General features: G+C 48.0%; 4 protein-coding genes and 1 non-coding gene across 5 annotated transcripts; all 5 read right to left on the bottom strand.

Annotated features, from left to right (window-relative positions):
- Window positions 1–273: 273 nt before the first annotated feature.
- Window positions 274–375, bottom strand: V8C40DRAFT_t9. Its single transcript has one exon. It is a non-coding gene; the product is annotated as a tRNA-Ile (tRNA).
- A 537-nt stretch (window positions 376–912) lies between these two features.
- Window positions 913–2,316, bottom strand: V8C40DRAFT_279434 (serine hydrolase domain-containing protein; the record flags this gene model as incomplete). The annotated part of the gene is made up of 1 exon (XM_083221231.1): window positions 913–2,316. Exon 1 carries the CDS (start codon window positions 2,059–2,061, stop codon window positions 913–915), a length of 1,149 nt encoding a protein of 382 aa, XP_083079341.1. The 5' UTR covers window positions 2,062–2,316.
- A 363-nt stretch (window positions 2,317–2,679) lies between these two features.
- Window positions 2,680–6,281, bottom strand: V8C40DRAFT_13745 (uncharacterized protein). Its single transcript, XM_083211142.1, has 2 exons — window positions 5,695–6,281; window positions 2,680–5,640 (listed from the first exon to the last, which is right to left on the bottom strand). The coding sequence occupies exons 1-2, from the start codon at window positions 6,187–6,189 to the stop codon at window positions 2,845–2,847; spliced, it is 3,291 nt and encodes a 1,096-aa protein (XP_083079340.1). The 5' UTR covers window positions 6,190–6,281; the 3' UTR covers window positions 2,680–2,844.
- Window positions 6,282–6,463: 182 nt separating this feature from the next.
- On the bottom strand, window positions 6,464–7,966 carry V8C40DRAFT_230561 (uncharacterized protein). The gene is made up of 2 exons (XM_083212735.1): window positions 7,496–7,966; window positions 6,464–7,429 (listed from the first exon to the last, which is right to left on the bottom strand). The coding sequence occupies exons 1-2, from the start codon at window positions 7,953–7,955 to the stop codon at window positions 6,639–6,641; spliced, it is 1,251 nt and encodes a 416-aa protein (XP_083079339.1). The 5' UTR covers window positions 7,956–7,966; the 3' UTR covers window positions 6,464–6,638.
- A 70-nt stretch (window positions 7,967–8,036) lies between these two features.
- On the bottom strand, window positions 8,037–10,668 carry V8C40DRAFT_13724 (ferric reductase NAD binding domain-containing protein). The gene is made up of 3 exons (XM_083211141.1): window positions 10,304–10,668; window positions 8,761–10,244; window positions 8,037–8,693 (listed from the first exon to the last, which is right to left on the bottom strand). The coding sequence occupies exons 1-3, from the start codon at window positions 10,414–10,416 to the stop codon at window positions 8,617–8,619; spliced, it is 1,674 nt and encodes a 557-aa protein (XP_083079338.1). The 5' UTR covers window positions 10,417–10,668; the 3' UTR covers window positions 8,037–8,616.
- Between the last annotated feature and the right edge of the window lie 3,040 nt (window positions 10,669–13,708).

Raw genomic sequence — 13,708 nt, 5'->3', positions numbered from 1 at the left:
GGTTTTGTCTTACTGCTAATGCCCAATTTGATAGGCCCTAGTCAAATCGCGGGCGCCAGCCACCAGCCACCAGCCACCTATGGATTGGGGAGCAAACAAACAATTGCCAGCCACCCAAACAACGACAAGGGGTTTGTTTCCCCTGGCCAACACAGAGCGCTCTGTGCTTGATTGGGACTTTCTTTGGATTTTGTGTGTCCTTTATTATTGGAAACGCAGGCAAAAAGAAAGAGAAAAAGCAAAAAAAGAATTGCTCTCAGGGCACTGGAGATTTGCTCCCGGCAGGGCTTGAACCTGCGACCTTCGCATTACCAAGATTTCGCTGTTGAGGCGGAAATATTAGTACGAAGCTCTAACCAACTGAGCTACGGAAGCCCTGGATTAGTCATCAGATGACTCCAATTGTTGATGGGAAGCAGCAAATGCTATGCTATAACCTTTACTTTACCGCAGCTCACTAATGATGCTCAAGTAGAACCAACAATTGGAAACAACACAATAGCTTCAAATTAGAAAGCTTGGCTATGGGGTAAATTCTGATACGCTGAAAGCGTTTTTCTTTCTGTAGTCTCATTCAATTTGCCATTATACTTTCACAAAGCGCAATTCTTTGTTCTGAGCGACGGCTCTTTCATACACACTTGGCCGTTAATCGCCAGCCAAGTTCAAAGAGCCAACCAAAGAGTCTCAAGATAGCGTATTATCTATAGCCCGGAAATAGTGAGGTGGTAAGTATGGGCAGGATTAGAACAAGGGTTTACGTCAAAGAAGATTCCCAAACATAAATAATGCCTTTGAATCAGGTGTGCTAGTATAGATCCAGGCACTGATAAATCTTCAATCAAGGTGACTTTACTGTTACAGGGTACCCAGCCAAGGTGCAGAAAACATCAAAACCATATTGAAGAAATATCACAGCGCCGCTAATTGAGCAGCAAGCTCGCGAATTTTGCTCTTGATAACTACATGGGCTCCGCTCGAGGGCACGTCACCCGAGTGAATGACTCCCACATTGGACAGCACTGATATCACGCAGTCTCCCTCCTCCTTCCACCACAAAGCCGCCGTGAAGCCCAGCACGCCGCCAAAGTGGCCCAGCCATCCGTCTTTTTCAGAGTCCCTCATCCTGAAGAGTCCATGCCCCATCTCGGAGGTTTCGCTCGTAGTTGGTCGCCACATCTTCATAGTAGCAAGCGATTCTGCCCTGAGCAACTTCCCATCTCGAAGGGCAGTGGCGAATTTGACAAGATCAGAGGGCGTAGAAACTATTCCGCCGGCTGTCCACTCGACGGAAAGGTTAGATGCCGTACAGTCAATGAGCTTGCCGTCCTGAAGCTCGGGAAAAGCTGCATTGATTCCCGCTGCTTCACGATATTCCTTTGTGGCAAAGTGATAGCGCTTTGTCATCGTGCCCTGTTTCTGTTCTTCAAACCCCTCCAGAAACGTGTGGTCCATGCCGAGTGGCTCAAGGATTCGTCGACGGATTTCGGCCTCTGCCGTGTTCTGCGTAATCTTTTCAATCATGAAGCCAAGAAGCTCGTAGTTGGTATTGGCATAGTAATAGTTGCCACGCTCAGGGGCGGTCAATCTTGGGCGGCGAATATAATCAAGAGGCTCGACTTTGGTCCATTTATGAGCCGGATTCAACTTGCTGCCACGTCCTGCCTTGATCCAAGCTGGGTCATCTTCCCAATTGTCAATGCCCGTTTCATGACTCAAGAGCAGGTCAACGTTGGCTTCGGCCGCATTATCAATGTCACGATATATTTCGGGGTCAAGAAGCTTGCTGACAGTATCTGTCAACTGTAGCTTTCCTTCCTCTATCAGTTGGAAAATAACCACAGCGGTGAATACTTTGGTGATGCTACCAACGCCAAACAAGTGAGTCGATGTGATAGGCTGCTGGCTCTCCAGATCTGAAACACCGGCAACAAAGGTCCAGTGTCCGCGAGCTGAGGTTATCGCGGCGGAGAGACCAGCCACTCCAGCTGCGACGCTTTCTTGAAGTATGGCATCGATTTTGGCGAGGTAGTCTGCTTGAGTAGTATCTTCGGAGGCCATGGACGCTGGATGTGTAATCTTTTGGTATCGCTCTGGCGTTTGCTTCTTTTCTTGGCTTGGAGGTAAATTAAAATGTGTAGCTAGCTTCTCCTCAGCGTAAAGCTGTTCTCGAAGTGTCGAGTTCTCTTGAGACAATGCATGACGAGCAAGACTGAGTCGATGTAGTTATATTTGTAGTTTGTCCCATATATGATGTAACATTAATGCGGTAAAAGCATCCTGGTGACTGAGTTATGTCCGCAATAAGAGCGATGTCCGCAACTAGAGCAATGTATACTGTGTAACTTCGTCAGAAATATAGGTCAGTATCTGGTGATTATTAATAGCCTCTCGCTTGTGCACTTCAGCCATCCCACAGATATCCACTTCTTAGTAGTTTCTGCTTATACTTGTAGAGGGCGTAGCAATTAGAACATGGCTCGTATAGGGCGTGGCAGGCAAATACTCGAGAGTATATTCGTAAAGGGCGTCGCATATAGCAAAAGTACCTTTATAATGCAAGCAACATCTACTAATATAAAATTCATACTCACATCTAAGCACCCATAGAGCTCACTCAAATCAGTCAGAGGAGTCAATTCATGCATAAGTGCTTCATGTTGTTAAGAGGAAGGGAAAGCGGTTCTGTCCCCTTGGGGGGAAAAGAAATCCAAGCTGAGGAATATAGCTATTAATACTGATGATAAAGCCTTGTACGCCACCACGCCTCCGTTGAAGCGATATTACTAACTAAAGAATCTTAATTTATGCCTTTTTTTACTATGCAAACGTCCATGGCTCTGTCTAAGGAACACTCATCTCGCGGCGGTACCTATCTTCGAGTAAGGCTTTAACTTCTCTGCTCAAAGACTCGTTGGCCGACGCAGTCTCCAATATTTCTTTTGTGATTTTGAATTCGTGGCCGCGTTTATCGACGAGTAGAGATATTATATCTGCCGGCTGGCGTATATTTCTTGCTGCAGCCTTGACAATATCCTCTGTAATCTTGATGTCGTTGCCACGCTTGTTAAAGAGAACGATCAGCCAGTCAAGAGATGCTTTCTGCATCGCGGCTATCATCAAAGACTCTGTGATTGTGATTTTGTGACCATACTGATCGAGAAGAGCAGATATCATCTCTGTGCCACTCCGGGTCCTCGTCGTGGCCAGAATGATGTCCTCCGTAATGTTTGCCTGGCTGCCTCTTTTATTCAGGAGTAACAACATAGTCTCCGCTGACCCATATCTTATTGTATAGTCAAGCTTTTCCTTTGTAATGCTGACTTCGTTTGGACATTTAGTGAAGAGCAAGTCCAAGATGGCTGCCCCGTTGTAAGGATTACTTAGTGCTCCCATCAAAGTCCTCTCATCGATCTTGACCTCGCCGTTACACTTGTCAAGTAACAATGCGAATATCGCAGGCGTTTTTCTTGTCGCCCTGTAAAGATGGTATCTACCAATTCTGACTCCACTATTAGGACTCAGGAGGATTTCTATCATTTTATAATTGCCTTGTTTTATGGCTGGGTAGAGCACGTCATTCGCATTGACGTCGGGATGTTCATGCGTCATCATATCGCTCACAACGGAAGTTAAATTGAAGACAACCGCTAGCCAAAGATCTATCGATCTCTGCAAGAGCGCGTAGATATCCGAGTGCGCGTATGAATCGCAACCCTCTAACCAATTTCTTGTTTGCGGTGCTGATATATCACAAAGGCTGCGAGCAAGCTTCCGAGAGGTATCCGTGGAACTTGCGTCTTGTGATTGGAAGTGTAAAAACCAGCTGCTAGCCGCGTAAGAAGAAAAAGGATATTTTTCCTTCAATTTAGTCAGATTTTCGAATTGAGTATCAAGCATTAGCAAGTAACTTATGCAGGCCTTGGCTAAGATCCCATGTGACCGTGATAAGTTTAGCCGTCCCCTCCACGCTCCTGAAGGGCTCGTATCAAGTAGGAATTCTCGAGCCGTTTGATGGATGAGATATAACTTGGAGTCGTGAATGCTAATGAATAGGCCGCATAAATTTCCTGGTGTTGTCTTGAATCTATCTTGTGGCCATAAATTTTCTTGTAGCTTTTCATGTGACGAGAACTCATCTCCCAATGCGAGCGTAAGGGCATAGTTAGCCTCGTCGAGAGTCAACGGACGTTCAGCAGCTAGGACAATCTGTAGTAGGGCCTCGACCTTTTTATCGTCTTGACTTCTGGACAGAATCTTCTCATAAGCATCAGATACTGTAGACGGTAGCTTAGACAGGAACTCCTCCATATCCAGTCGTCTGCTATAGGCGCTCATATTTCTTTCAATAATCTCCAAGGTTAAGTGTAACCATAGATACGTTCTGCTCTCCATATCTTTAAGACGCTGAGAGATCTTGTTGCGGTCTTCGGCGGTAAAGCTGCTTGTTATATAACCCACTCTTACATCAATGACAAGATTTATTTCTTGGCCAATCTGACCAGATTTATCATCGCCATCAAAGTGTAAATAAGCAGGACTTGCCGTCAGTCTGTCGAATGACATTTTAAAGGTCTCATATGGGCGGCTAGTAATGAGAAACTTTAACCGTGGCGGAGTAGATGAGTTGGTATTGAGGTATAAATCGCATAGCTTCTTAGTCAAGCTGGTCCTACCCTCCTCTTCACATTCATCCAAAGCGTCGAGCAAGCAGATAATTGGGACTGGTGACGAATTTACGCATTCGAGAAAGATTCGCCATAATTCGTCGGTTCTCCGCATTAGATCTTGACTATACTTCTTGTGACTTGCAAGCGCATGTGCCATGAGCTGGGGCATATGAATGAATAGCTGGTGTAATATTGCGCATAGAGCTTGAGCGCTATCCATTTTGCCCTCCCCGCCATCTTTAAAAAAGAAATAGCAGATAATGCTTTGAGATACAGTAATAGTTGTGGATGAAATCGTAACGGTAGTGTCTGGACTCAAGTGGCGCTCATCAATTAGGGATTTTGATAAGACTGATTTTCCGCATCCAGGCCCTGCAGAAACCCATAGAAGGTCTCCAGACTTTTTGTCACGCCAAGTAAGAAATCTTTCATCTGTTAAGAACCACATACACGTTCCTGGCACCCTCTCTGGATTGATGTTCTTGTATCTCTCATAGTCTCCTGAGGTCGTGGCAAGATCACTCAACAGCTTTCGCTCTTTTTCGTCCTCTCTATCTTCTTTTATGACTTGAAGCATCTCTTCTTGAACAATCCGTGATTTCTGGATTTCTTGCAGCTGGCTATCCAATTTGGTTTGGATGACATCTTTGTGTACTCTGTCAACTAGACAGAGGCACATATCATGCAGCTCCTTGGCTGGTTTTATTGCGTTGTCCCAGTCGTCGGGTCCCATCATACTCTTCCAAGCACGAGAGAGCTGTGCATTTGATAGATAGCATATGACGCGAGCTTGGTACTCAATGATGAAAGAGTATAGCTTGGCTAACAGATCTTTGAGAGCCTGATAAGATTTCGTGTCTGGCCGTCCGATGTAGGTCTCTTCATAAGACTTCCAAAACATTTGCATGTCGCTAATGGAACCGAAGCCATCTAACATGCCCTCGTTATACTTCGCGCCGCATACAAGGAGCTAAGAACTGTAAGTAAATGCACAATGATCTATTGCGAGAGATTTATCATTTACTGGAAGAAACAGTGAAACACCGGACCAGGCTAAGGCAGCATACGGCTGAGCGCTTACTGCCGACTTAATAATGGCATCGGACCAGAGCAGGAACTTTGCCAACTTCTCAATCTGTTCTCGCATCGTAATATCGTGCCCCATGATCGAGACCTGTATTTCCTTCCTCTGCCGTAGTTCTAGTAGCTGGTTTACATGAACTTTGACATCGTGCGGAGCCGAAAAGCTCTTGCCATCGACAGCGACACCTTCTAACGAAGCTATGTGCCTCTCATAATCCTCCATAAGCTGTTTTTCGCGTTCCTTGGCGAGCGTATAGGCCCGAGCCCAGAGCTCATTGCCTTCACCTGACAAGTTATTGGCCGTAGAAGTGGCCGTAGAAGTGGCTGTGGCATTGGGCAAGGCTGGATTTGAATCCTTGTCTGCAGGTATAGGAGCAGAGGGAACGTTTTTGTCTCTCTTCGATATCCGATTCCTGAACTTTGAGAATATTGGCATCTTTGCTAAAGGAGCCTCAAGGAGTGAACTGTTTCGTAGTCGGCATGTGCAGGCATTAAATGTTGTGGTTTTAGCAAGAACGAGGCTTACCTGCCCACAAGTGCAATCAGTGCCCAATGAGAACATGCATGCAGGGGGGGATATAATAGCGCGTGGATGCCTACATATTCAGCACGCCAAGTTTACTATTCAGCATCTCGTGTTGTAAATAATACCGAATGCTAAATAACCTGGAATATATTTAGAGTAGTAAATACTGACGAAATTCTTTAACGTCGGGGTTTAAATCTCTCTAACTTTTACTTTACAAACTCCTAAACTCCTAATTAACATTATTGCCCACCTTCGCACTCTCAACAGGGTATTAAAACGACAAATCCAGTCTATAACATCCTCTTCATCCTTGTCCAGTCTCCATTTTCGCCAAACATGTTTCCAAAGAAAGGACTCTACGTCCATGACCAACTAGTATTCACAACTTTAAACTGAGTGTTCACCTCGGAATGTCGAAGAATCATATTGAGCCACCACTTCAAACTTCGAAACGATAGTCGGATCGGTAATAGTATCAGCTCACGGCCAGGAAGACTAGCCCCGGCGCCAAACACTACCAGTCCCAAAACACTGATGAGAGAAAGCAGCGCCACGAGCCGCACAGCGTTCATCACCAGAGATAAGAGCCCAATCGAAGATAGAGGGAATCTGCTGCTGACATGATTTTGCAGCGGAACTTCAAGTTTGTCGTCCCAGTCGGTGTACCCTCCGACGTATGTGACCACATGTGGCTGCATGACTTCGTATGTCGCTGTGCCGGTGAAATACCCCTTGACCGCGTGCGCGTGTCTTAAAATTTTCGGCGCGGTCGAGATCATGACGCGTGTGCGGCTTCGAGTATCATGGATTTTATCATAAGTCGCTGAAGAAGACGTCTTGTCTTCGCCAACGCAGAGATGGCTGTGTCGATATGTCTCTCCTGGCTGGACCCATTCGAAAACGGTAATCTTGGAAGACAGCCGGATCGCGAGATTGAGCCAGCCCGCGAGTGCAACAATGTCATGTAAAGCCTGATACGATGATGGCGACGGCGCGTCTTCTCCGAGGGCGGCAGAGAGAGGAGAGAGCAGTGTTACGATTTGAGCGGTGATTTTGTCCACGCGTTTCCAGAATAAAGGCGGAACGCCGCCCGTTGCTTCAAGATAGACGCGATTGGTGTCTGCCCGAAGGGCTGTACGTCGAAAACCTATAGATTGCGCATATGTGTTAGCCATAATCGCGTCTAAAATCAACAGTTCAAGCAGAGTCATACCTTCAACGTTGATCATAGAACTATCCTCCATCCTCAGCAGTTCCGCATGCTCCGGTCCAGCGCCAAACAAGAGATCAGAAAAGACGTGCTTCTCCAGCATCATCATCATCACGCCCGATAAAAGGGCACATCGATACGGCCGAGACCTGAGCAACTTCTCCCACTCCCCATCAGCGCCAGGCCGAGCAACCATGCGGGCAAAGCTCAGAAATTCCTTGGGATGCTTCAGCTTCCAAAGTGACTTCTTCGAGCTCGCCGCCTTTTTGCAGATTCCATCCTTGAGAAAATTATTGATTTCGGAATAAAGTAGTTCGAATGCTTCTTGGTGGCTTTCATCGGGTATATCTCCCTGAAGCTCGGAGAAGGGGAGCTTGCGCTGGCTTGGTTGGAGGGTTTTGAGATGGCGAGGCATTCTTGCGGATAGTCTGCTGCTATGTCTAATACTATGGCTGGTCGGCATTGCGAAATGTGAATTAAGCGCAGCTCAAATTCAGATTTTGAAAATAATTGAAAAACAGAGACAAAATGAGTAGATGCAGACCTCTGCTCTTATACATTCGTAGGATTGTGATATTCGGTGACATTGCAGACTAGCGGTCAGACGTCCTGCATCTTCTTATGCCGCTCTATCTAGGGTCTGTCGGCAGCTTCTCAGAGACAGCGTCTTTCACTGGCCGACGCGTTCAATCGAACCGTTCAGAGTTGCGTTCAATTCACGGCCAAGTATGCACGCCTTCTTTCCTTTGACTGGGGCCTGTTCAAAGCGTGTCAATCAAAGGGGTTGTGCACACATGAACACAAATCATTGTTGGCATAAAAATAGAATGTCAAGAGGGATAAAGCCGACCGTTAGGCTATTTAAAAAACAATTGTCATGGAGACACACGTCTTTATTTCAATAAATCTTCAACTGGCTTTTAGCCACCCATGATGCCGCTACTCTCCAACTACTGCTAGACTGAAAATTGCCATTTGCGCTTCCATAGACTCAAAACTCCTACGAGATCCACACATACCATCATATTTGGTGTCAATCATTGTAATATATGAAACGGAGGAAAGAAAAAAGAAATTGGTATTGTCTGGTATACAGATATTGGGAAATTTTTAGGCTTTGTAGATTAAAAGTGCTCTTTCCAGAAGCGGAACTCGACTTCGCGAGCCGTGGCAGCCTTGCAGGCAGTCTTGATATCACGAGCTAGAGAAATGATATGTTAGCTTAGAATAGACATAAAGGGCGATATGCTGGGAACGTTGGTACATACCTGCAACAGAAGGACCGCAGAAATAAACACCGACCGTCGTCTTCATGCTACCCTCGAGACCACCGAGATAGGTCCTGTCGAGAATACCATCACGCATAGTTCTGAAGAGGCGGGCAAAGTTGGGTCGACCAAACTGAGTCCGTGACTTGAGCTCAGTGAGGGGATCCATCTCGGCACCCACGCTGTTCAACACAATGTTCTGGGCGGTGTCCATGTCAAGTCTCTGGGTGAGGTAGGTGTGGATCTTGAGGAATTCAACACCAGAGCTTCCAGGGACGCGAGCAGCTTCGTTGGACTGCTCTTCGAGAGAGGACAGCAGTGTCTGGAACCATTCAAAAGAGCCGGTATCCTTGCAGACCCAGATGAACTCAACACGACGAAGACGAGTGGGAGGGTTGGGGGAGTTTCGGAGATGCCAGATGTTCTTCAGAATGGAAGCCCAAGGAGTAACACCAATACCAGTTCCGATGAGGACAGCAATTTCGTTCTCAAAGACATCCTCAGCCGGAGCTCCATAGGGGCCGTCAATGCGCAGAGCAGGCATCTGCTGGCCGTTTTGCAAAGCGACTTCGTACATACCCATGGGGTCAACACCGTCGTAGAACTTGGCTTGAGCGGCACCGGCACCAAGGGCGTCTCCCAGCTGGCTGGTGAAGTCACCGACCTGGCGAACGTGGACGGAGACATAGGGATCGAACGGGCACGAGGTGATGGTGAAGGGGTGCCACTGGTACTTTGAAATGGATGGCACTTGAAGGAACAACCACTGGCCGGCCTTGTACTTGAAGGAAGGCTTGTTGAACTGAATCTCGACGACGTCATACGGGTGTCTGACGACACGAGTAATCTTGGTCTCACGACGGGCACGAACCTCGCGATACAGACGCTCAATCAGGTAGAAGCCACCAGTGAAGAGCTCCCATCGCCATCCGAGATAACCAATGCAGTGCGACCAGTATTGCTCACCGTCAAATGGAGAGAATCCATTTGCGGTATCACGAACGAAGCAGCCGACAGTGTGGGTGTAGAGAGCCAAGAAGAAGGGGATGAACAGGTGGTGTGTGTACCAGAAGGTCTCGAAAGACTGCTGACGAATACGAGCATGGGCGGTAGTATACATGAGCAGCATGCAAAGGAGCATGACGTGACCAGTAATACCACCAGGCTGAGCGTAGTGAATCTGCAGAGCGGTAACGGGACGAATCTGCCTCTTCTCGACATTGTAGAAGTTGACGTAATGGGCTGACGTGTGGCAGATGCTGAAGAATAGCAGAGAGTAGGCAATCTGGCGATGCATCCACAGATTCTCATCAAGGGGGAGGAAGCGGATCTTGGGTCGGATCCATCGCATAATGGTTCGGCAGACGGGGAGCAGGATGAGCATGCAGTCGACGCTGAGCACCAGACCAGCACCTCGAGAAATCCACACAGAGTATTTCAGCGTGTTAAGACCTGCCAGCCTTGGATCGGCGGCTTGTTTATACCTGGAATAATGTTAGCTGCTTCGAGGATAACCAGAAGTAACTTCAGGGTCGAAGCTCACCATCCATATGCGAAAATGCCAAAATGAAATCCCCAGAAGAGAATGTGATAGAAGAACTTTTGAATGGTGAACTGCTTGCGAATGAGTTCGCCATATGTGAGTTGGCCAGCCATCTTGGATGATTGGTTTCGAGTCTCCTCCTCTTAACAGTTGAAGCCCTTTGAAATTAAAATGTCGACCCGCGACAATGCTGAAATATTATAATAGGATGCCCTTGGTATCACCCAGTGCAAGCGGTTTCCCGACTCTAAACAGCGATAATACCCTCCTCGACTTTCCAAAAAAGACACCGATTCCCAAGTCGACTTTGGATCCGCCTCAAGTAGGTCGTTCAAGGCAGAATACAAAAATTACTAGTCAAAAATCGGAGACGCTGGAAAACGAAGGTGGAATAAAGAGTGTAAAGAGTGACCTGAGCCAGCAGTGGATAGAAAGGAAAGGCCCAGAGGGACGTCCGTAGAAGAGAAAGAAAAAGATGGCTGCACTTTTGGCCCGCCTAACGACAGCTGAGGGGAGAAGGAAAAGAAGAAGCCAAGAATATGGGAGTCGCCGAGTGATAAAGAGGGCTCCTGGTCGACCTAATCGGCGTGAAACACGGACAGGCTGGAGAAGTCGGGGATGGATCCGAAATGGTGGCTCCGTCTTCCTTTGACTTCGGATGTTGAGGTTCCTTGTAGCATGAAACTCAGACCCCTGCAGCTGCGAAGCGATCCGCCAAATGACACGGTGAGGGCTCGCGGGCCGGTAGCATCGGCCGCTGCAGCAGACGCCAGGCTATTCCCTCTGCGATGAGCTCTTGCGAGAGCTGCGATTGCAGATTAGGGCCTGGTTGAACTGTAAACTGTAAACCCAGCGAAGATCACGGCGCAGAAAGTGAGACTCTCGTGGAGCGTATTGTGCGACGGCGAGTGTGAGAGCAAGGCCGAGGGGCAGCTGTAGCGGCGTTTCGAGCGCTGGCTCAGGGGGCCTTTGGGGACCTTTGGGGGAGTGGCAGAGGGGCGTGTGCGTTTGAGAGTCTGGTCAAGCAGCTCAAGCTTGTCTGCACTTTGACGATGCTCCGAGCTGTAATGTTTCAACAGGATTGTCTGTGCAAATGCAAATACAAGTGCAAGTGCAGATGCGGAGATGGAGGTTTGCAGATGCAGCAGAAGCAGAAGCAGGAAAGTGGAAGATTTGGATAAGACGTGGTACAAGTACAGTAGGCGGTACAGGCACTCTTTCAGTTTGTGCCTGGATAGATTCGATGAAGTCACCTGCAGGGCTCCAATGCCGTTCCCCCGCTTCTCCGCTGCTTTGTGCTGCTCAGATTCTGCTATCTTGCACCATAAATAGGAACATTGATATCCATCACATCCAAAGCCGCCGGCCTTCTGTGCACTTGCATTCTCACGATGCGCTCTGACTGGTCTGACCGAGTTAGTCAGGGAGTAGCAAGGCGCGCTGCCAGTCCTGATGAGGCAACGGCCCTGAGGCTCGGCGCTTAAAACACAAGATGGCTGGCCAACAAGAGGCTAGATTTGTATCCCCTGAGCTAGCTGCACGGTGATGGGACTGCTAGGGCACGCGAACCCCTGTCTGGTGTGGACGCCTTTGCCTGCCACGAGGTGGGTTGGGATGCCTCTATTGAATCGTGGAATTTGCTCTTCTGGGCGACTTAAAACAGCATATCTGGTGATATCAGTTGCTGAACGGGTGACTTGAGCTGTCAAATCGAACCATTTCGCGGTGCTGTAACGGAAGTGCAACTCCGTCAGTCGATGGCATTGTCGCCAAGACCTGGGCAGTTATCTGGAGTAAGCTTGATTTAGCTGACACTTGCGTTCCAATCTTAGACTACCTTTGTCTGCATTGTCGATATATTAATTAATTCGATGATGATTGGTCACGACGCCTACCAGCAAGTAGACTATGGATTAATCTGCCCGTGCTCTTCACCTTATTAGTAATTATTATAATCAAGCTCTGTATCAAGATTTAATATGGGAAGCATTGATCCATCGCTACCGGCAGTCTGGTGTGTCACAGGTTAGGCTACTCCTGATATCCATCCATCCCTTCCCCATATGGGCCGGAAACGAACATGTAGAGATTTAACGCTTCCATTTAAGATTATACACCTTGCTCAAAGTGCAACGGACGGCTTCTAGCCAAGTTCTGGTTGTGTCTCTCCTTGCTGTTTACCTCCTGAAGCATTGAAGAAGGCGGTGTTTACAAAGATTAGCTACTCTCAACTGAAACGAGTAGTATTAGCAACTTAAAACGTTAGCGCTCGTGATAGATGGACGCCCTGCACCTTTGCGCACGGAGGTTTGGGCTTGTCCCTTGATTTTAGCGCAGCTCCTGCGGCCCCTCCCATCCCGGCGTGAGGTCTTCATGTTGGTCTGTTGGTCCCTTGCAAATGAACCCGGCATTGGCGAGGCGGCTGTTTGCATTGGCAGACGTAGTATCGAGATTTTGACGGGAAACATTCATGCTATGATGAAAGAATCGTACGATTTTTTTGCAAAGCTCCCCAAGAGTCGCACGTGGCGGGATCCAGCGGTTTGGCTATAAAACGCTTCCATTCGCATGCTTGAATTCGTTCTGTTATCCTGTTTTACGACTTTTGGCCACTCTGACTTGCTTTCCCAGACATATCGATCGCCCAATGCTACTCTCGCCGCCCTGCTCACGATGACAAACCGAATACGAAGTACAATGTACAGATTATAGCGCGTAAGAGAAGGACGAGGAGGAAGCGTCAAAACTTCGTGCGGCACAACGCAAAACACTCCCCGAGATGCTCGTCGCCTAGTAGACCAGACGCTGGACCAGACGCTGGACACGACTTGGACACCCTCGATGCAGCAGCCGGTCCACAATACTGTTACCTTAGTAGAGCAATGCCTGTCGACTCGAGGATCATCAGGGCGGCTTCAGGGCGGCTTCAGGGCGGCTTCAGGGCGGCTTCAGGGCGGCTTCGGCTCAAAAGGCCTCCGTTTGCGACGACAAGGATGATCAGCAAAGCTGCCAGACGTAACCGATGGAACGTGCAAAATATTTGAGGGGGGAAGCAAGTCCAGTTCAAGTGGTACTTTTTCATTTTTATTTTTGGCTCTGCCTACCTCCCACTGGGTATGTGATAGCCGTTGGCTTCGTATTCGCCGTTACTCTGCGTGGAGGATCCTGACAGCATTGAGCATCTCGTTGCGGGCGGCAGTTTGGCCAACAAGTGTCGCATGAATGAATGACGTTCCCCCGTAAATTCAACGTCAATGGAAAGCCAATCGTAGTTTGCTGTCTCTTTTTAGTTGTCTCGGCATTAGCCACTGAGCAGCAGCACAAACGTAATTGCATTGAGCAGTTCCCGGTCTGCGCTGTGCGACAATGTGGGGAGTGGTCAGTCTTTAGACGCGGATGACGTAG

The sequence above is a fragment of the Trichoderma camerunense genome, assembly GCF_050948025.1.
Source record: "Trichoderma camerunense strain CBS 138272 chromosome Unknown V8C40scaffold_1, whole genome shotgun sequence".
Classification (NCBI taxonomy): domain Eukaryota; kingdom Fungi; phylum Ascomycota; class Sordariomycetes; order Hypocreales; family Hypocreaceae; genus Trichoderma; species Trichoderma camerunense.
The sequence above is the reverse complement of the archived record's forward strand: the minus strand, read 5'-3'. Positions and strand labels throughout refer to the sequence as shown.